General features: G+C 48.9%; 1 protein-coding gene across 7 annotated transcripts in view; it reads left to right on the top strand.

The window, feature by feature from the left end:
* The window catches only part of MPRIP (myosin phosphatase Rho interacting protein), a 218,247-nt gene that overhangs the window by 65,725 nt on the left and 130,738 nt on the right, over window positions 1–21,784 (top strand). For 2 of the 7 annotated variants that reach the window (XM_053364525.1, XM_053364526.1), the window contains exon 1: window positions 847–2,407. The exons of 1 other annotated variant lie outside the window; for it this stretch is intronic. In XM_053364525.1, coding sequence (XP_053220500.1) covers window positions 2,288–2,407 — 120 coding nt within the window. In that variant the 5' untranslated portion in view covers window positions 847–2,287. Of the gene's footprint in view, window positions 1–846; window positions 2,408–21,784 lie in introns of those variants that run through there. 4 more of the 7 variants (XM_053364530.1, XM_053364531.1, XM_053364527.1 and 1 more) reach the window with 3 other exon arrangements.

The following is a 21,784-nucleotide window of genomic DNA, read 5'->3' as shown; positions in this document are numbered from 1 at the left end:
GGGGACCGGCTGGTGAAAAAAGGGTATTATTGTTCTTATTATTCAGCAAGTGATACAAGCACAGGGAACTGTGATACTTCTGTTTCTCCTTCCTTTCTTCCAGGCATCTACCTGTGCAGCGGGGATTATTTCGCCAAGGGCGCCTGGGGCGAAGCTGGGACGAAAGAGCCACCCTTCCCCGCAGATGCCGGGCGCGCTTCGTCCTCGGTGGCGCTTTCCGACGTGCAAACCACGCATCCGTGTTCCCTCGGGATGCGAGCGGCCTTGAACTCCAGCGGGCTTCCTGCCAAACAACTGCGCTACTTTTTATTTGCTTTGAAGCAAGCAACCAAACAACGGGCGGTTCGGGCGAGACTGAGCCGGGAAACCAGGCAGCGTGGCGTTTGCGCAAAGGTGCGCGCGCCAGAAGCGCGCTTTGCAAACGCGGACGGCTTTCCCGATTTCACTGCAAAGGAAGAAACCGCCGTTTGCAAGAGGAAAGGAACAATGAAGGAGGCCCTTTTCCTTTGCAAAAAGGGCTTTCAATCTCCAAATCGTGCTGCTGCTTTTTCATGGGGGTGGGCGGGGGAAGGACCGGCGTCCGGGAAGCGCAAATCAATCCACCACCGGTGCCAAACGCACGCGTCCACCAAACCTGATTTAAAGCGAGGGGGGGTGGGGAGGAAACAGCCCAGCCTCCAATCCCATCCCCCATCTCCGCTTTTGGGTCGCATGCATTTTGCACATTGCGCACCAAACACCCCCCCCTGTCCCTTCCCTCTCTCTGGATTGGGCAGCGTCTCCTTTTGTTAGCAACCACTCGCGGCCTGCCATTGGATATCCCTCCACGTCAATTAAATGGGAAGAGGAGGAGGAGTAGGAGTGCCCCCTCCCCCTAAACCCGGAGAGCGCGTGAGGATTCCCTCCCCCGCTCCCCGCCCCCCTTTAAATTCCTCCTCTTCTTTTTTTTTTTTTTGCTTGCAAACATTTGGTGCAAAGAGGGGGAAAGGGGGGGGGAAAGCTGGGGAAAGAGAGACAAGAGAGCGCGGGGGCTGGGTGGCTTTTGCATGCAAAATGCCCCCCTGCAAGCCATAAAGCAGCAGCAGAAGAAGAATCCAGGAGAAGAAAGGGGCGAGAGGAATCCAGGCGTTTCCTCCCCCCCCCTTCCTTCCTTCCCTCCCTCCCCCTTGGATGGGCAGCCCGAGAGCGGGAGGAGGCGGTGGCGGCTGGAGCGGCGAGAAGGCCTTTTGCAAGGCGCCGGGAGGACCGGGCTCCGTTCCGGATTGGTGCTGAGGCCCGGCAGGATTGCCCCCCCCCTTGCCTCGCCGCCTCCCGGCGTTGGGGAGAAGTTGGATTATTTGGCGAGGAAGACGGGCGCCCTCCTCGTCTCACTCTTTTTTCCTGAGCTCAGCTGCTGTTTTGGGGTGTTGGTTTTTTTTTTGCAAAGCCTAACTTAAAAGGGGGAGAAATCCCATTGCATTCTGGATTTATCCCTCTGGATTAATTCCTCCTCCGGGCGGTGGGGATGAAGCGGCGGCGGCAGCAGCAACATGGATCCCCTCTGGAAGCGGCGGCCGGCCCTTTGCAAGCGCGCTTCGGGATCCTGCGCGGAAATTGCGCCTGAGGACGCCGACCAGGAAAGGAGCAAGTCTGCGCGCAAAGCTCTCAGCATCCCTCCTTCGAAAGCGCACCGCTGCTCCTCGCTCCTCTCCTCCGGGATCTGCCCACTTTCTGCTCCGTCGAAGGCCGACCTGCCTTGACAGCTGGAATTTTCTTTTTTTTCTCCTCCACCCGCTTTTCTCTCTCGCTCCCTCTTTTTTCTGGCAACCTCCTGGAGCCTCAGAGATCCAGATTTGGGGAGCTGTTTGGTTTGCAAGCCCCGATCTGCTTTATCTAGCCTGCTCCGGGGCCACATAATTTTTTTCCTCTTCTTCCCATTTCCTCCACGCCAGTTTTTTTTTGTTTCGTTTGCCTCTGGCGAAAAAATAAATAAAATCGGGATGTTCTTGCACGCCAGTTTCTCTGTTGCTCCGGATTGCTCGCGAGGAGGCGTTTGTGGCCTAGCAGGCAGATGAAAGGGCTTTGGCCCTGGTCAGTTTCCACTTTTGGTTTTTAAAAGGATCCTGTTTTTTATACATAGAGAAATATTTATACAAAGGAGAACGAAGCTTGCACATTGTGTGTTTTTGGGTCCCTCCCCTTTATTCCTCTTTTAAAATAGTGGACGAAAGTTGGGAAAGGAGCAGCTCTGATTTCTGGCCTCGTTCTCGCCCTCCTGTTTTCCTTTCTTCCCTGGGTAGACAACGCCATGTCTGCTAAAGATAATCCCTGCAGGAAATTTCAAGCTAACATTTTTAACAAGAGCAAATGCCAGAATTGTTTTAAGCCTCGCGAGTCGCACTTGCTCAACGATGAAGATCTGAACCAGGTGAGACGTGGGTTGAGAGAGGGCGTTTTGGTGTCCGGGGGTGGAGGATTCTAAGCGCAATATTTGCAGTTATTCTTGTACTTGAAGGTGGCTCCAACTGAGCGCTGCTGCTGCTGCTGCACACATTGTTAAACGACAGCAGTGGAACAGGCCTCGCCTGCCTGCCTGTTTATAATACTGAAGTAGTGGAAGAGGGAGGATGTAATTTGAAAAGGCCACTGGCCACAGTTGCTTTATTCTTTTGCAAACAGGAAAAGAATGTATCTCTCTGTTCTTTCCTCCCCTTTTGACTTTGACCAGAAGTGTGACCTCATAACCGTGACACACGCACAACAGAACCACTTTGTGATGTCAACACTTTCTGAATCATTTATTTTAAAAAAAGAGATTTTTTAATTTTATTTTCGGGGAGTGGAATCAAAACGGGGTTCTCTTCCTAATCTATAAATCTTTCTGGCTGGAATGGTTAGCCTGCAGAAGGGAATTTTAATATCTACGCGCCACCCATCCGGATTGCAAGGCCTCTGGATTGCTAACCAGGACACCAGCTCTGGCTGCAAGCATTTCTCTCCTCACCCCCGCGGCCACCTTGAGGGTTAGAACCTTAAAATGCCAAACAGGGAAGTTTCCGAAAGCTTGCCTCCACCATATCAAAGGCAGGCAGAGCTGGGCATCTGGGAGAGGCTATTTTTTAGGTAAACCCTTTGTAAATTTGCCCTTGCAATATTTTTTTTAAAAGTCGCGTAGGTGTAAATGGCAGAATCTGGGACCATTGAATTCAAGTGTGGTGCAGAAGCATGTCTTTAAAACACACTCCTCCTGTTCAGGCTGCTGTTGATAAACAGAATATTCTGTATATGCACCCCGTACATAGTGGCGGGAGGGGGGGCGGGTGAAGCACACCCCCCCCTGGGCTAATGATCAAACAATCGGTTGCTTCTGTTCCCACCCTCCCCCTCCTCATTCCACACTACTTCTGACATCCATGGTTACAATCCTATTATGGAAATGAGATCAGTCATATTGCAGAGCTGGGAGGGGGAGGGGGACAGAGAGAGAGAGAGATAATGTAATCTGGAAGCTAATATGGAAAAAATGTACTTCTCTGAGCAACGTTGTACAAGTGCATAACTGATCAGAAGTGTTTGCACAAAGCCTGGAGGGGCTCAGGGTTTGGCCAGCGGTGCTTCAAGCAACAGCAGCTGCTTTCGGGTTCCTTGCAAGTTCTGCTTTTCTCTCCTTCTTGCTGTTTAGTGTGAATCATGGAGCAAATTTGTGATGTGGCTAATTTCTCTCTCTCCATCCATTTAAAAAAAAGCAGAAGAAAGCCCGACAGATAAATAACTGCATTTGTTTTGCTGAAAAGGGGTATCGTTTCACTCTCTTTTTCAAAGTAGGGGGTTTTACATATATTTCTATCAAACTTATTTGTCGCCTTTTTTGTAAACAAAGTGTAACTCAAAAGCACCTCACGACAATAAACACATTAGATCCAGCATAAGACAGAGGGGGTGGGGAATCAAACGGGAGCAATTTTTTAAAGGCAGGATTTAAACAACCTGCCCACTTAAATTCCTTGAGAGGCAGTGTCGTGTAGTGGTTAGTCTAGACTAGGACCTGGGGGAGACCTGGGTTCGAATCCCCACTCAGTCTTGAAGCTCCCTGGGTGACCGCAGATGCCAGTCACTGGAGAAGAAGTTGGGATATGGATGTGTTCAGTAAATAAATACACACGTATCTTGCCTACTTCTTAAGATTGGGGTATTGCTTGGCAAGGTAGCAACCCTGGCCTGGGTCACTTAGGTGAGATGATGATGGTGACGACAATGAATTAAATTTGCATGCTTCCCTGTACCTGCAGGTCTCAGGGCGGCTATGGTCCCCCTGTTTCTGGAACTGCACCCTTTGAATTTTGGGTTGGGGGCCTGCCACGTGGTTGAACGCATCTCTGTGCACCTCTCAATTGAAAAACCACCAAAGTAATGGACGTAGAATAAGAAGATCGGGTGTGTGTGAGTGTGCATGCGCACCAATCTGTTGGGTCCGGTGGGTGTGTTTGCCCACCTGTCATGCCAGCCCTTCCCACGTGCCAGCAAAGCACACGTTCTGCTCTAGTGTGTTGACTACAATGGAATGCTTCGTTCCTGCCTCATTTCTGCAAGGCTGGGTGGGTGGCCCTGAGGGTGCCGAGAAAAAGCCTCCATGGGCAGTTGTGCACTCTGGGGGCCGTGTTGGTAAGTGCCAAGTGCCCTTTAAACTGCTGCGTTTGGTGCAGGTTTATATATATAACGGGGGGCGGGGAGCATTCAAGCGTGTGAACCGACTCTCCCCCACACCTCCGATTCTGAAGTGGTACAGCCCTGACATAAGTGAGCCACCTCAACATCATATGTCGAGTGTGAAAAGTAGGCCGTTTTTGTGTTTTTCTGGATGGTTTTTTAAAAAACCAGTTTCTGCATTTTTGTGAATGCGCTTCGCTCAACCGAGAGCTCCTTAGGGACCCAGGTGGTTTGTTTCTGTTGCGTTCGGTGCCTGTTTCGTTTCGCTGATGATTACAGGGCAAGGGTTTGGTTTGGTTTGGTTTGGGGAAAAACACACCCACTGAAAGCGTCGTAATTTACCATGCTACCTTGTTTTGGATCAGGACAATGTTCATCCTGTAGTTTGATGCCACAGTTGCAATCTCAGCAGGTCTAGGTGCCTCCGGGGAGCCCCACAAACAGGGTGCCAAAGCAGCCACCCCCTTTCTTCCTGCGTGGGGAATGGGACCCAGTGCCTTCCACTTGCATCGGGGCTACAGACTTCCATCAGCCCCAGCCAGCATAGGCCCGATGGTCAGGCCTGGTGGAAGCTGGAGCTCTGCAGCATCTCAAAGACCACAAGTTTCCCAGCTTGGGGCTGAATAAGGAAACCGGAGCCTCCCATTTTTCCAGGAGGGTGTTACGTGTGAATGCCATGTGCTGGGAAGAAAGCTTTGCTGGCTGAGTTTCCTAGGGGCATCTGGGTGGAAAAAGGAGGCTGGAACAGATGGGATAGCTCAGTTGGCAGAGCATGGTGGTCTTAATCTCAGGGCTGTGGGTTCAAGCCCCTCGTTGCGCACTACATGGAGTCAGACTAGATGGCCCTCGTGGTTCCTTCCAATTCTACAAGTCTGTGATTCTATCTTGGGTATGTCTACTGAGGCGATTCCCTATGAACCTGAATGCAGAATTGCTTTGAAAATTCCAAGTGGCCCACATAAAAGATCAGGAAATGATGGTTTGGGAGCAATTTAGCACAGAGTTCACATTCTACTTTTTCCTGCCCTGATTTCACTTTTGTAAGTTGGCACTGACTCTGGGTTTCTGCTTCTGATGACCATGGGCCTCCTTGTTCACCTTTGTCAATCTGCAGGGTGTGTTTCTCCTGCTACCAAATTGGGAGCTGATCCCTAGAAATATCTGGCTGTGCAGCGGGGCAGGTTATCCCTTCCCTGGTCAGAGGCTACAGACAACGTGCTCCTCACTGGTTGTAAGCTCAACTCTACAGCAAGGAGCCGCTGCTTGCTTGCCTTCCTGCATTAAATGGGCTGAGAGTTCTCTTGCAGATTCCATTGCATAATCTCTGTGTGGGTTGCAGAAGATGGGCAGGTGTTTCTGAACCTTGGTTGTTTAACCATAGCAACAGCTGAAAGGGCCTTAACCTAGGATTACCAGACGTCCCCAGATTTGCAAATCTGTCCCTGGACAAATTATGTCCCTGGAATGTCCCCAGATTTGCAAATCGGTCCCCGGAGCCAGCCTGGTAGTGCAGTTGGCTCTGGCTGGCTCCGGGCTGCTGACTGCCACTGCCGCTGCCACTGCCAAGGGGGAACCGGGGACGTCCGGTAGTACAGATCTCCTGCCCCCTGCCCCCTTTGTTTTGACTGATGGGGGGAGGCTTGGGAGTTGTGGGCAGGCGGCCATTGCCCAGGAGGGGTACAAGGTGCACTGTTTCTCTGTGGGCAAGGTGCAAAGCCCTTCTTTTGCACCCTGTGAAACATAAATGCAGTTTTTTAAAAACTGGGCAACAGCGCGCCACCTGCCCACGACTCCTGAGCCTCCCCCCATCTCCTGCCCCCTTCCCCCCTTGGTTTGACAGATCGGGGGAGGCTCGGGAGTTGTGGGAGGGCAGCCATTGCCCAGTTTTTAAAAAACTGCATTTATGTTTCAGAGGGTGTGAAAGAAGGGCTTTGCACCTTTATACAATATGCATGTTTGCTTGGGCCCAGGGTCCTTTGCCTCACCATTCCCACTACTGACTCCCTGTTGCTACTCATCTTCAAAAAAGAAAAAAGGAAAAAAAAGTGTCCCCGGATTCATTGGGGGGAAAAACTGGTAACCATACCTTAACCACTATGGTTGAGCTGCTGAAATCAGTCTCATAGAGTTGGAAGGGGTCCCGAGGGTTATCTAGTCCAACCCCCTGCAATGCTTAGGAGAAAACTAGGAGCGAAAGCGGACTCTCTCTTCCTCTGATCACGAGTCTTTCCACTAGTAGAAGGTTGAAGGAAACTTTTGGTCTAACCCTAGGTGTGTTTTTGATTTCATTTATATCGTGCCTTTTTCTCCAATAAGATCAGAGTGGTGCACATAGTTCTCCCCATGTTATCCTTACAAACAACCCTGTGAGGGAGGTGAGGCTGAGAGATACAGTGACTGCCCCGCCCCCAATGTCACCAAGCAAGCTTCGTGGCCAAGAAGGGATTTGAACCCTGGTCTCCCAACCCTCTGAGCGCTGCGAAAGGCTTGCAGACCCAGTTCAGATCTTGCAGACAAATGCTTTGATTGAGCAGGTGATTAATCTTAAAATTCTCCTCCTTAATCCGAAATTTGCGGCTCTCTACCCAGACTTCACCTCCACACCATGCATTTAAAAGCATGGCTCCCCTCCCCCTCCCCACAAAGAACCCTGCAGTTGACCTGCACAGAGCTACAATTCCCAGCGCCCTTAAGCAACCACAGTTCTCACAATACTTTGTGGGGAGTCATGTGCTTTAAATTTGTGATGTGGGTGTGTGACCAGAAATGCTCGTTTGCCCCGGGCTCTGGGTGGTGGATGAAATATTAAAAAATATATATCTCAAAACGAAATGCGGAGATTCCACAAGTTTGAAGCACACTCATCTCTGGACTTGGCAAGTAGAGATTTTGTGACCTGCCAGGTCAAATGCAGTCTGCTGGTGGCATAATGGCAAACCGTCTGGGGGTTTTGCCTGATCGTCAGATGCTTTGCAGGCTGCTGTTCAGTTTGGTCTGGCTGCAAAGTTTTTTACATTTTGCTCCTTTGCTGCTTTGACTAAACCAGGGGTCAGCAACCCAAGGCCCGGGGGCCAGAAGTGGCCCACAGAGGTCGTTTGACCGGCCCACGAGCCGCCCCCAAACTGAGCCGCCCGATCACACACTGTGCTAAACTTGGGTGGGAACTAGCTTCTGTGGTGCCAGAAATCGCGTCTGCGCAGATGCCAAAAATTGTGGGTGGGCACGCACACGCAAGATCCGGCCCACGGAGGGATCTCCACGGGACTGATCCTGCCCAGGCAAGATAAACCTTGCTGACCCCTGGACTAAGCCCTGCCTCACACCTGCTTATTTGAAGAATTGAGCTCCCAGTCAGACATGGAAGCAGGGGTGTTTGGAGGGGGTTGGATCACATGGTAACGGGAGCAAGTCAGCAGTAAATCACACAGAGCAAGTTGGAGTTAACTCTTTATTAGCAAAAACAGGATTGACACGAGTGTCGGGACTAATGAGCACAGCAACTCATCTCCAAAAGGCATTGTCCCCCTGAAGCAGTTGCTGAAGGTCTCTGTCTCCTCACAGCTGCCTAAGTCCCTTCCTCTTCAGGGTTTTCCCCAAGCGATCTGAGACTGCGCTTGCATGAACCTAACTCCTCCGCAGCCCTTTTCATGCCTCTTCTGGTTCTGGGAGACAAGTGGGGAGGGGAGCTTGTCACATGAAGGGGAGACATCCGTACCTCTTCACTAGCCTGGCTCCTCTGCCTCTTGGCCTCCCTCCTCTCCTCCTTCAGCTTCTGCCTCTGAGTCTGGACTGCTCTCTGCCGCAGACTCCTCCCGCTCACTAAGCCCTGTTCCCTCTTTAGCTTCCAGCACCTCCTCTCCCCAGTCTTCTCCCTCTGACCACCTGTTGTCATCCCACCACCAAATGCCTTGGTACTCAAACAACTTGGAACCCAAACACTGCAAACCCGGAAGTAAGTGTTCCGGTTTGGACATTTTTTGGAAGCCGAACGTTCTCCGTTTTCAGTGTTACGCTGAGGTCTGTCTGTTTTTGCTATTCATTCTGTGTTTTCATGACTGTGTGGAACCCAGTTCAGCTACTGATTGAATGTTTGTGTGACTGCAGTACATTGTTTATTACTTTCATTTTATGGATCTGTGGTCTCGTTAGATAGTAAAATTCATGTTAAATTGCTGTTTTAGGGGTTGTTTTTAAAAGTCTGGAACAGATTAATCCATTTTGCATTACTTTCTATGGGAAAGTGCACCTTGGTTTTGGAACACTTTGGTTTTGGAACAGATTAAGTTTGAGAACCAAGATATCACTATATAGGAGGTTTGTGAGTCCCGCCTTTAAGCAGAGGGGTGTGTGATTGGTGAGTTGCAAATTGCACTGTCATGACTTAATCAGCACTTTTATTTATTTACTAGGGTTTGCATCCGGGCTTGCTCCACTCTCTAACCTCCCTGCCATTAACCTACATTAACCCACTTCCATGCCACAGCCATTGAGGTTGTGCATCGCACCAACCCCTATCCCGACTTCATGCAAATCCAGGATTGTGATGCAGCACTGCTCATCTTCCAATGGGGGCTGTGTGACGACAGCCTTCCATTTTTATGCATATAGGAAGATACATGTAATTTTATGTCCTTCGTTACTGGGCCCCTGGAGCACATTACTATAATTAAAAAGCATAAACCATTCAGAAGGATTAAAAACACAACACGCGGTTCAGTAAAACCTTTCCCCCTTAAATACTTGTTTGTACAAAAAAAGGGGCTATTATACACTTCAAAGAAGCATTTACAAATACGAGTTTAAGCTCTAATGAAAGCCACAAATATAAAAATATTTTGATACGGAAACAGAAATAAAAACCTAAATGAATGTCGCAGCGTAGGGAGAAAAACATCAAGGTTTGATTTCATCTTGAAATTTGTTATCTGAAAAATTAATAAACAAAGACCATTTTCCCAGGCTATCTGTTCGTCGTCTTAAATGGCTTCCAGAAAAAAATAAGCTGGTTTAATCAGCAATATAGTGTCCCATATTTTTCTTAACTGCTCTGTGATTGCAATAGTTTGTCTAGTTCCAGATTCTGTGATCTGTATAATAATTGCAGACCATTTCTGTTTTTACATATCCCATAATAATTCTCCATCCCTGGCTGTTGACCGTATGGCCTGGCGCTGATGGAAGTTGGGAGCCCAAGGACACCAGGAGGCCGCCATACATTGGCAACGCAGGCATATCGCGGGCACCAGGTTGGGGAACGGTGGCGTCTTCTTGCTGGGCCAGCGATCTGGCGAGCTCCATTCTTGGGTGCCAGGAGGGAAAGCATTGTGGGAGAGATTTGCTTATGCTCCTTGAATTCTGGAGGAAGCATCAGCGTGTGGCAAGCTTCCAGATGTGTTGTGGCACCCTTTCCTGCAAGGTCGGATCCTGCCAGAAAAGTAGTGCCGCTCCTTGTGTTTGGGTGTTTTTTTGCAAAAGAGGATCGGCAGCATTTGCATACAATTTGAAACGCAACAGCTGGCAGCCTTTGATGTGTTCAAAGAGTTAGCGGTCAGATCGGATTGAACCCCAAGGGTTGGGCTTTGCTGAATCACACACTCTGTATTTCCTGTAGCCTGAGACCACAGAACTTGATAAGGCTTTTTTCTTCTCCGTTTCCTTAAAATATGCTTTTGCTGCAAGGAAAGGAGGCCCCGTAAGAACCCTGGGAGACCTGCCCCGGTTGCTGATTTGCTGTCCAGCCAAGCTCAAGGTGTTACTATTAGCATATACAGTCATACCTTGGGTTACAGTCGCTTCAGGTTGTGTTTTTTTGGGTTGTGGACCACCGAAACCCGAAGTACTGGAATGGGTTATGGTGGTACCTCGGGTTAAGTACTTAATTTGTTGCGGAGGTCTGTACTTTACCTGAAACTGTTCTTAACCTGAAGCACCACTTCAGTTAACGGGGCCTCCCGCTACCGCCACGCCGCCGTAGCACAATTTCTGTTCTCAACCTGAAGCAAAGTTCTTAACCTGAAGCACTAATTCTGGGTTAGCGGAGTCTGTAAACTGAAGCGTATGTAACCTGAAGCGTATGTAGCCCGAGGTACCTCTGTACTTCCAGGTTTTGGTGGTCATGCATGTGCAGAAGCGCTAAATCACGCTTTGCACATGCACAGAAGCGCCGAATCGCAACCCCCACATGCGCAGACACGCCACTGTGGTTTGCGAACGCTGCGGGTTGTGAACGTTTATCCCGCACGGATCACATTTGCAACCCGAGTGTCCACTGTAAAGCTCTGAACAGTTTACCTGCAAGATCCCTTTGCCCCATATATGCCTGCTTGTCTGCTTTGATCTGCAGAGATGGCCCTGTGCCACTTAATACTTGTTCCATGTTTGCAAGACATCGATCTTTTAGTGTGGCAGCAGCTACACTTTGGAATTCCATGCCCGTTGACATCAGGTGCCTTCGCTGCACTCTCTTTGGTTCCAGCTGAAAACATTTTCGTTTAGGCAAGGCTCTGAATCTCAGGGTTGTGGGTTCGAATCCCGTGTTGGGCGAAATATTCCTGGGGGGTTGGACTAGATGATCACCGTGGTTCCTTCCAACTCTACAGTCCTATGATTCTAAGTCTCTCTAGAAATGTAGAATGTTGATGTATGTTTTAATGTTCTCAGTTCATCGCTGATTTTGATTTTTCTCAGTGTTTTAAATACAGTGGTACCTCGGGTTACATACGCTTCAGGTTACAGACTCCTCTAACCCAGAAATAGTGCTTCAGGTTAAGAACTTTGCTTCAGGATGAGAACAAAAATCATGTTCTGGTGGCGCGGCGGCAGCGGGAGGCCCCATTAGCTAAAGTGGTGCTTCAGGTTAAGAACAGTTTCAGGTTAAGAACAGACCCCCCAGAACGAATTAAGTACTTAACCTGAGGTACCACTGTAGTTGTTTTCAACTGTTTTTACTGATTTTTTTTTTCCTAAACCACATTGAGGGTTTGGTGTGGGTTTTTTTATATTTAAAATCAAGTGGTGCACGAATCTTATGAAATAAAACAAATAAAAATAAATTGTAGAGTTGGGAGGGATCATGAGGGTCACGTAGTGTAGCCTCCTGCGATGCAGGAATCTTTTGCCCCCCAAAAAAGCACACAAAACACCAAATATTATTGCTGTTACCACTACTAAAACAATACAGTCACCAGCCTTTCTGCTCCAAACTGTCATTATGTCATTTTACCCTTGCAAGCGTCTTCTGAAGGATGTTAGGCTAGGAGAAAATGACCAGCTCAAAGCCACGTTCCCAGGCCAAGTCTCTCGCTCTGCGGGATGCTGTGTGTGTGTGTGTGTGTGTGTACACAGAAGAGAGTCTCAGTGGCTTTAGTCATTCCTGTATTTCAACTTTCCCCAAGTTGATGTCCTCCAGAAGTTGAATTTCCTTTCACGCCAGCCCCTGGCCAGCATGACTAGTGGTCAGGGTTCAGGGGGTTGTAGTCCAGCAAAATTTGAAGGCCACAGGTTAACCTGGGCCCAAGATAAGCAAAAGCAAGCTCAGTTGGAAGAAACGGATGTGCTTTGGTCTGCTAGCAACTTTGTAATGCATAGGATTCTGTAGTCCAGTTTGGTTTGGTTTTTGCATTTTTCCCCATCTCAAAAGAGCCACACAACAGGTTTATTTTAATTATCGCTGGAATACCTGAACGTGCTTTTTTTTTTTTTGCTTTGATGTGTAATCTTGTGTTGGTGCAAGAGGCTGATGATGATTGATAGTAATTTTTACCCTGCTGTTTCTGTTCTTAAACACTCAGAGGGGGCTGAACAAACAGCAGCACGACAGGTTAGAAATGCGGGGAGAAAATTGTAGCAGAACAATAAAATCCCAGTGTTTCACAACTCGAGGGCAGAGCAGGCTTTAAAAATAGCCGATCATCAAATGTTAAGAGTGTCGCTGGAATTTTTTTTAATGCATAGAAGCTGGTCCCCATCGAAAGAGTACTCAAAATCTTTCTGACACCACCAAAAAGACCAGAGATTTGAACCCGATACCTTCTGTACGTAAGGCAGGTGGATGTTGTGCCACTGAACTGCGGCCCTTTCTCCAGAGGCTCTGGCCTGCCTTAGAGGGGTGGCTGCAAGCATTTGCACGCACACAAATAGTTTATGTGAAGCACGGAAGTGTTGCATGCATGCTAAGTTGTTGCTGTGTCCACTTCTGAGCTTTGCACTTGTAATGATATAGGGAAATCTGAGGGCAGTGAACATGATCAGACTGGGTGGGCCATGGGCTGTGCCAGATTTATGTATATAAGCTAAACAAGCTATAGCTTAGGGCCCCACTCTCTTGGGGGCCCCCAAAAAAATTAAAGGAAAAAAAAGCCTGGATGTACATTTCCAAAACATGAGATAAAAAACAGGTAAAATAAAACCTACACCCAGCAACAGTGTTTTGTGTTGTGTAGGCTCCTGTGATGTAAGTCATGGGCCCCGCCTGCTAGCCTGCTCCCTCAAATATCACTGGTTTGCTCATTTCTATATACAGTCATACCTCTTGTTACGTTTGCTTCATGATACGTTTTTTCAGGTTGCATCCTGCGGCGACCCAGAAGTACTGGAAAGGGTTACTTCCAGGTTTCACCACTTGTGCATGCATAGACGCACAAAATGATGTCATGCGCAGAAGCGGTGAATCGCGACCCGTGCATGCACAGACGCGGGTTGCATTCCTTTCAGGTTGCGAACGGGGCTCCAGAACGGAGGTACCACTGTATAGGGTGCCTCCATTCTGCATGGACTGGTTGCAGGGCAACATGGGCAAATGGCTTTAGATACCTATTAGGTCCATAAATTACCATATAGCAGGCATGGCCAAACTTGGCCCTCCAGCTGTTTGGGGACTACAATTCCCATCATCCCTGACCATTGGTCCTATTAGCTAGGGATGATGGGAGTTGTAGTCCCAAAACAGCCGGGGGGCCAAGTTTGGCCATGCCTGCCATATAGCATATATTCAACACACAAAAACAGCGACAATTTGTTGTTGACAAAGGACAGCTGGACATATAAAGAGCCCCATTACCTTCAGTAGCTTAGGGCCTCATCAAACCTCAATCCGGCCCTGGCCATGGGTCTGATCCAGCAGTCTCTTCTTATGTGGTCAAATTCTCTTTCCGTGAAAGATGCTTTGTAGCGGAGTTGGGTCTCCGGTTGCGGAGTTTCCTTGGCATCCAGCAAACTATCTCTTGAGATCCCTGCATTTCAGGGGGTTGGACTAGATGACCCTCAGGGGTCCCATTCGACTTCAGTTCTATGAGTCTGTGAGCTGCAGAGGTTGGACATAGCTTGTTATATTTAGAAGACTGGGGGACTGGACAGGTTAGAACAGGCACCCCTAAACTCGGCCCTCCAGATGTTTGGGACTACAACTCCCATCATCCCTAGCTAACAAGACCAGTGGTCAAGGATGATGGGAATTGTAGTCCCAAAACAGCTGGAGAACCGAGTTTGGGGATGCCTGGGTTAGAATTTTCCAAAATACCCGAAAGGTTGTCACGCAGAAAATGTGAATTCTGTGCTTATGTCTGGTCGGAGGCATCAGTGCTTCTGAATAGCATTTGCTGGAAGCTCCAGGAGGGGAGATTACTGTTGCTAAAAACATTGTATTTCATCTATGTTTTTAATTTGTGTAAGCCGCCTTGATTCCCCCGTCTGGGACATAAATAAATATAAGAAGAATAATACAATAAATTGAAAAATGTGTGCGTCATTGGGCTATTGGCACCAATCCTATCTGTGGCTTGTGAGCCGGCCTCTCCAACGGATAAAAGTCTCCTTCTGCTGTCATGAGGACTAGCTCCACAGTTGAGGCTGTGTGTAATCCTCTCCCTTCCATGGAGTGGGGGTCACTGCACAGGATGTCAGTGTGGGAAGCAGTAGCTTGTGGGTCCTAAATTTAAATATTTTCCAAGAATCCCACTTTGAGTTCACAGGGCATTTTTGATGATAATGGAAGAAGGAGATAAAAGTGAGTCGCAGGATAAATAACGGCGGACTTCCAGACAAAGAGAGCTCGGCAGACAAAACTTTGACTGCACCCTAAATGGAGGATTATACTATGCAAACTTAAACAAAGCTTCGCAATTCATAACGGAGTCCTTACAAAGGCGCTTTTGTTGGGAAAGGGTGTTTTTTTATGGCATAATAGGTAATGCAATGGGTTTCCCAACAAAAGAGACATGTTGCCCAGGTCTGGAGTGACAGTTCAGAGCTGTGGCTTTGTGGAATCTGCCATTCTCCCCAGCCTCAACTTTCCCATCTGCGGGATGGGTGTAATAATGCTGGCCCACCTTACAGGGCTGCCACAAATTTGGAAATATTGAGCATGCTAGGAGAGGCTGTTGCCTGGTGGTGGAAAGGATGTTTTGAAGACATAGGGTCTCTGGGTCACATGCAGCATCACTGGGGAAAGACTCATATCTGATACCCTGGCAATAGGGCTGCCACTCAGTGGAGGGGATGAATGGTTGAATGGTCTTCCTATGAGATGTCTGTGAGACATTTGCTAGGAAGGAACTATCATGTGACCTTGATCTTGGAACCTTTGCACAGATCTGATTCACACATGCTAGTGTCCGGTTACCTGGAGTCAGAGCTGGTGTAGGTTTCCTTTTGGTCAGCTTTGTGGGCGAGGTGGGAATGTTGACACCAGAGGCAGGGGAACGAAGGGCGGCAGGGAGAGGCAAGCTGTTAGGAGCCCACACCATCCGTAACAGGGCTCAGCAAACTTTTTCAGCAGGGAGCCGGTCCACTGTTCCTCAGACCTTGTTGGGGGCCGGACTATATTTTGCGGGGGGGGGGAGGGGAGAACGAATTCCTATGGCCCACAAATAACCCAGAGATGCATTTTAATTAAAAGGACACATTTTACTCATGTAAAAACACGCTGATTCCCAGACTGTCTGCGGGCCAGATTGAGAAGGCGATTGGGCCGGATCTGGCCCCTGGGCCTTATGTTGCCCACCCATGGTCCATAACTTCAGTCTCTTGGGGAATGATTTTCCAGTTCTGGCTGTGGACTCCACTCACCCAGAATGAGCACTGTATCTTCTTGAGGGAGGAAGGTTGAGTATAGAAGGACATCCTTTTCCAGCTGAGCCTTCCTGGATCAGCAGTGTCTATCTGAGTCCTAGTACCTACGGGACCGCCTCTCCTGGTATGCCCCGCGGAGGACCTTAAGGTCCACAAATGACAACACTTTGGAGGTCTCAAGTCGCAAGGTGGTTAGATTGGTCTCAACTAGGGCCAGGGCCTTTTCAGTACTGGCCCCGACTTGGTGGAATGCTCTGTCACAAGAGACTAGGGCCCTGCGGGACTTGACATCTTTCCGCAGGGCCTGCAAGACAGAGCTGTTCCGCCAGGCCTTTGGTCTCACCCTTCTGTTTCCCTCCCCTTATGGTTTTGAACTATGGGCTACTATTAAAATGAGGCTGCATTTTAAATTGTATTTTAATCCGTATCTTAAATAGTTTCTTTCCCCCTCCCCTATTATGTTTTTATTGTGATTTTACTGGTGTTAGCCGGCCTGAGTCCGGCTCTGGCCGGGGAGGGTAGGGTATAAATAAAAATTCATCATCATCATTATTATTATTACAGCATTTTTCACTTCCGGTCTGGTTCCGACTTCAGGCCTGGTCTTAGTTGCTCATTCCAAGCTCACAACTCTCTCCAAACACCTTCCTATGACCCGGTTCCTGACACCCTTTTATATCTGGGTGCAGAATCCTAGGATCACACCCCTAGGCGAACAACGGTTATGCTCCCAGCCGGCTTCCACTCTTGTTTCGTTTTAGATAAATATTTCCTGAAAAGAATCCCTGGGTGACTGTCCTCGCTCAAATTCTTCAGCTGGTGGCCAGTGGCATCACTCTGGAAAAATCCAGCTGTGTTTAAGTAATTATTAGGATTAAACAGGGCGAAGACTTTCTGCAAAATGTCAAGTGAGCTTCTGCCATAACCCTGCTCCGCCAGGCCTACGCAGGCAATTCAGAATACATCTTTCCACAATGCTTAATTGATGTAACTTTTCTGTACGGTCTTATGCAGTGCTGTTTTTTCCAGGAAAAAAGAGGTGCCGGAACTCACCACGAAATTCTCCCTTGTCCTCTTAGAATGGCAACGGCGCTTGCCTGAGAGTTGCCAGAGCTGGGTTCTGGCCTGGGGAAGAAATAAAGCCCTGGTTTTCTGCAGATTGTATAAAATGATGTGTGTCCTGGAGAAGGTGGAAAGCTGGAAGATTCGGGACACACAGAAGAAAGTCCCTCTTTGCACAGTGTAGTGTTAATCTGTGGAACTCGCTGCCCCATGACCGCCAACCTGGACGGCTTTAAAAGAGGATTAGGCAAATTCATGGAGGGCTGTCCATGGCTACAGTCGCAGGCGGCGGTGCTTCTGAATGGTGGGATGTGGGAACCATAGGAGGAGAGAGGGGTCTTGTGTTCGAATCCTGCTTGGAGGCTTCCAAAGAGGCATCTGGTTGGCCACTGTGAGAACAAGGATGCGGGACCCGATGGCCCCCTTCTATTCTGGACCCCCTTGTCCGTGGAAGTCGAAGGAACCCCGGGATACTCTGGAACACAGCTAGAAACCCTCTTGAGTCTAAGGCCTCTCCCTCCCACTCTTCTGCTCCTTCTCTGCCCCCCAGCCAGGAATTTTTCCTGGTGAGTAATGTGAACTTCTGCAGCATGTTTTGACGGGTCAGCCGCGCAGCTCCCGGCGAATTCCTCCTCCTCCGAGCTCCTAAAAAACATTTTCTCATGATACCCTTGTTTCCTAATCCCTTTGGCATCGCGGTTAGGGACTGCACCAGGTGTTGTTTTTTAAATTTCTGCTGTGTTTCGGGAAGGCAGCGAGACGGGGCTTAAATTGGATCAAACCTCCGTCGGGAGGGATTCTGAGCGGGACGGGATGATGGAGTCCCAGAGTTTTCTGCTTCGTGATGAGCTGTTTATAAATAAGCGCTGACGTTTGGATCATCTGTCAGGATGATGGCACAGTTCCTGCAGGGGCTGACATTACCTCCCTGGCATGTCTGACAAGCCAGGCCTGTGAAATGTCGCTCGCCTAGGGTGAACCAGGAATGGCCTCCAAGTGAGCATAGAGACGTTTTCTTGGGGTAAACTAACCATGGGGTTTATCTCTTTCCGTAAACAACTTAAACTGCCATTCATGGGTGGACGGACTCCTAAGATCTTTGGAGGCAAAATCGCCAGTCTGATGGCACCTTTTAAAAGTCAGGGGTTTTTTTTTGTGGCATAACCTTTTGAACATATATAGCAGACTTGTATAAAGTTTGGGGTCCACCTCTGGCCATTATTGTCTCTTCCAGCGGGCTAGAGGCAGCTCTTTAAGGTCTTTCTGGGGATGGGAGAGGAGAGATACGCCTTTCCTTAGCTACCTGATCTTTTTAGCTAGAGGTGCTGAGAACTGAACCTGCGGTTTTCTGCATCCAACATCGTGATACATCATCAGCTAATCATCGCGATAGACCAATATATCCTGATTTCTGAAATAAGGATGGAGCTATTCTGGGATAAAACAAAGTGTTTCTAGTTTTCAACACCAATCTAGAAGATTTCTTCCTCCCATGCTTTACTGATACCTAGCCAGATACCTAATTATCTGCCAGTGTTGTATAGTTCAGGAGTTGGCAGGACTTGAGCCTTATGGGCTCAAACTAAGTTTTCTTTTGTCTGCTGATGGGATTTAGAAGCCAAATGGTGGTTCAGGAGGTGGAACCAGTTACCTGCTGCCTTGCATGAGCAAAGACTGGGGTAAACGGCATATAAAAGGTAAAGGTAAAGGACCCCTGACCATTAGGTCCAATCGTGACTGACTCTGGGCTTGTGGCGCTCATCTCGCCTTATTGGCCAGGGAGCCGGCGTACAGCTTCCAGGTCATGTGGACAGCATGACTAAGCCACTTCTGGCAAAACCAGAGCAGTGCACGGAAACGCCGTTTACCTTCTGGCCGGAGCGGTACCTATTTATCTATTTGCTCTTTTGACGTGCTTCCGAACTGCTAGGTTGGCAAGAGCAGGGACCGAGCAACGGGAGCTCACCCCGTTGTGGGGATTCGAACCGCCGACCTTTTGTTCGGCAAGCCCTAGGCTCTGTGGTTTAGACCACAGCGCCACCCGCGTCCCTGAGGCCATGCTTAGGGTGCTGTAAGTCCCAGCTTCAACCCTGGAGAGCAGCTGCTAAATGGACCAGTAGCTTGATGAGACCAGTAAATATATATTGATATTGATTCAACAATATATAAAAGTTCATATCAGTTAAAAAGCATAATTTTATAATACACTGAAATAAAATAGCTACTTAATCTAAAACAGAACAGAGGCACAAAAAAGAAAAGAAAAAGACAGAAAGCTAGAGAAAGCAAAAGAGAGAGAAAAGATTGAAGATTAAAAAAAACAACAACTTGTGTTTCTCTGTCTTGCAGCAAGATATAGTATTCACTCTTAAGATCCAACCAGATCGAACCGCCGACCTTCTGATCAGCAAGCCCAAGAGGCTCAGTGGTTTAGACCACAGCGCCACCTGTGTCTGATATGCATTTGCAGGTGTACAAATCTACACCTGAGTTGCTTTGGGTGGCGGCTTCCGTCAGCCTTATTGGGGAACCAAATTGGGCCAATCATGCTCTCTCGGCCCAGCCTTCCTCACAGGGTCGTCATGAAGATAAAGGAGGTGAGGGAGCCCCTTTCTAGCTCCTTGGAGGAGTGATGGGGCATACATGTGAGGAATAAGCATTGTTTGCTTGTTTGGGTAACACCACCAATGTGCAACAGGCTTTCTCAATATACAAGGAGACAGGTCTCTGCCCCAAGGATCCTTCAGTCTAAAAATAGACCCCCAAAAAGGAAAAGGAAGTCAACGCAGGGTTAAACCAGGGAAGGATAATGCACGTTCCTAAATAATAAGAGAGCAAATGATGAGGTTAAATTGTCCCCTTCTTCCTTGGCAGGGAGATGGTGGAGAGTCTCAGGTTTCACTGATTCCTTGGGTGGATGTGACCCATTTCTCGCAGATGCCTGGGATGTGTCAGGGCAGCTCTCTGGCAGCCTCATGTAAACCCGACAGCCGGCTTCCTGCCCTGCCTGTTTCCTATCGTAACTGTTCCAGCCGGCTTTCAGGAGGCCAGACCCAAACAGCCAAGAGGAGTGAAGATGAAGGAATGCGCAGAGCGACAGGGAGTGGAGTTTCGTTAGTTGCTGGCTCAAAAACTCCAATTTGTGCCGCTGTTTGCATAGGCTTCTTGCTGCAGCAACCCTTCCTTCTAATAGCAAACTCGGGGAGCGGGTGCCGATGGCAGTGTTCGAAATTAGCCAGGCGCCAGGCGCATTTTGCACCTGGATTTCAACCATTTGCGACCAGGTGAAGTTGCCAGGGTGCCTCCTGACATCTCTCTCCACCATCTGGAGGGGCGTGCCTGGGGATCTGTGGATCTGGACTGCTTTCACACACTAGTACCCTATCCTGTAGAATTCTATCAGTTATGTTTTATCTGCAAAATCAGAACGAATTTCAGGAAACAAAATGCTTTTTCTATCTGGGCAAGAGAAGTTGACAATGTTATACCACAGTACCTTGGAAGTCGAACGCCTTGCGAGTCGAACATTTTGGCTCCTGAACGCCGCAAGCCCAGAAGTGAGTGTTCCGGTATGCGAGTGTTCTTTGGAACCCGAACGTCCAACGCGGGTTCCGTGGGTTCTTATTGGTTGCAGAAGCTTCCTGCAGCCAATCGGAAGCCGTGCCTTGGTTTCTGAACGTCTTGGAAGTCAGATGGACTTCCGGAACGTATTCCGTTCAACTTCCAAGGTACGACTGCAGTGAATCGTTGCTGCTTATCTTCACTTACCCCTTCCCAGTGCCCTGCTCACAGTTGTGAAGAATGTTCTTACGTTATGAATGGTCCATGTCACCATTAAGAAAAAGAGATCGGAATAGGCCCATATACACGTGGACGCTCCATGGATCAAGTAACTTTTCATTTTTTAGTTCTCAGAGTTCTTCACTTAGCTCAACAACTAGCCAGGTGTTTAAATCAATCATAGTCAGTCCATCATTTGAAAAATAAGACTTTAGAGTCGTCTTGCCCCCAAAATGGCAACTGGACATTCCGTTTTGGCGACTGCAACCCTTGTTTATGGAGCCATTTGGCCCCTAGCTTATATACCGGGGATGTGGGTGGCGCTGTGGGTTAAACCACAGAGCCTAGGACTTGCCGATCAGAAGGTCGGCGGTTCGAATCCCCGCGATGGGGTGAGCTCCTGTTGCTCTGTCCCTGCTCCTGCCAGCCTAGCAGTTTAAAAGCACGTCAAAGTGCAAGTAGATAAATAGGTACCGCTCTGGCAGGAAGGTAAACGGCGTTTCTGTGCGCTGCTCTGTTTCGCCAGAAGCAGCTTAGTCCTGCTGGCTACATGACCTGGAAGCTGTACGCCGGCTCCCTCAGCCAATAAAGCGAGATGAGCGCCGCAACCCCAGTCAGGGGACCTAACTGGACCTAACAGTCAGGGGTCCCTTTACCTTTATATACCTGAGTTTCTAACCCTGCTTGGGAATTAACCCATGTGGTTTGGCGAGGGATGTTTTCCTGGCATCACAGAATTGTAGAGTTGGCAGAGGAACCAGAAAGGCCATGCAGGAATCTTTCGCCCAAAGTGGAGCTCAAGCCCACAGCTCTTGAGGCCAAGAGTCTCGCGTTGCACCGACGGAGGATCTGCCTGGTGTCGTTTTTGCAAAGGAGCTGAAGGACGTAGCCTCCTCTGAGCAAGCGCGGAGGGAGTGACAGGTGCGTAAGTGTGCAGAGTTCAGGGGAGGGCGAGGCCGCTTTGAGCCGCAGAGGAGGGAGATTGCAGGCAGGAGGGTGTGTGCGCATGGGGGGGGTGGATCCCTGGGTGTGGATCCCAGGAGCCACGCGGAGGAAGAAGGTGCATCATCAGCCGAGAGGAAAAGGAGAGAGGGCAGAGGATCCGAAGGAACTTGGAAGCGGAGAGCCATGAACCGAGGAAAAAGTGCCCGTGCCAGGAAAGCGTTTGAGGAGTTGGGAGCAGAAGGCA

The sequence above is a fragment of the Podarcis raffonei genome, chromosome 14, assembly GCF_027172205.1.
Source record: "Podarcis raffonei isolate rPodRaf1 chromosome 14, rPodRaf1.pri, whole genome shotgun sequence".
NCBI lineage: Eukaryota > Metazoa > Chordata > Lepidosauria > Squamata > Lacertidae > Podarcis > Podarcis raffonei.
The sequence above is the reverse complement of the archived record's forward strand: the minus strand, read 5'-3'. Positions and strand labels throughout refer to the sequence as shown.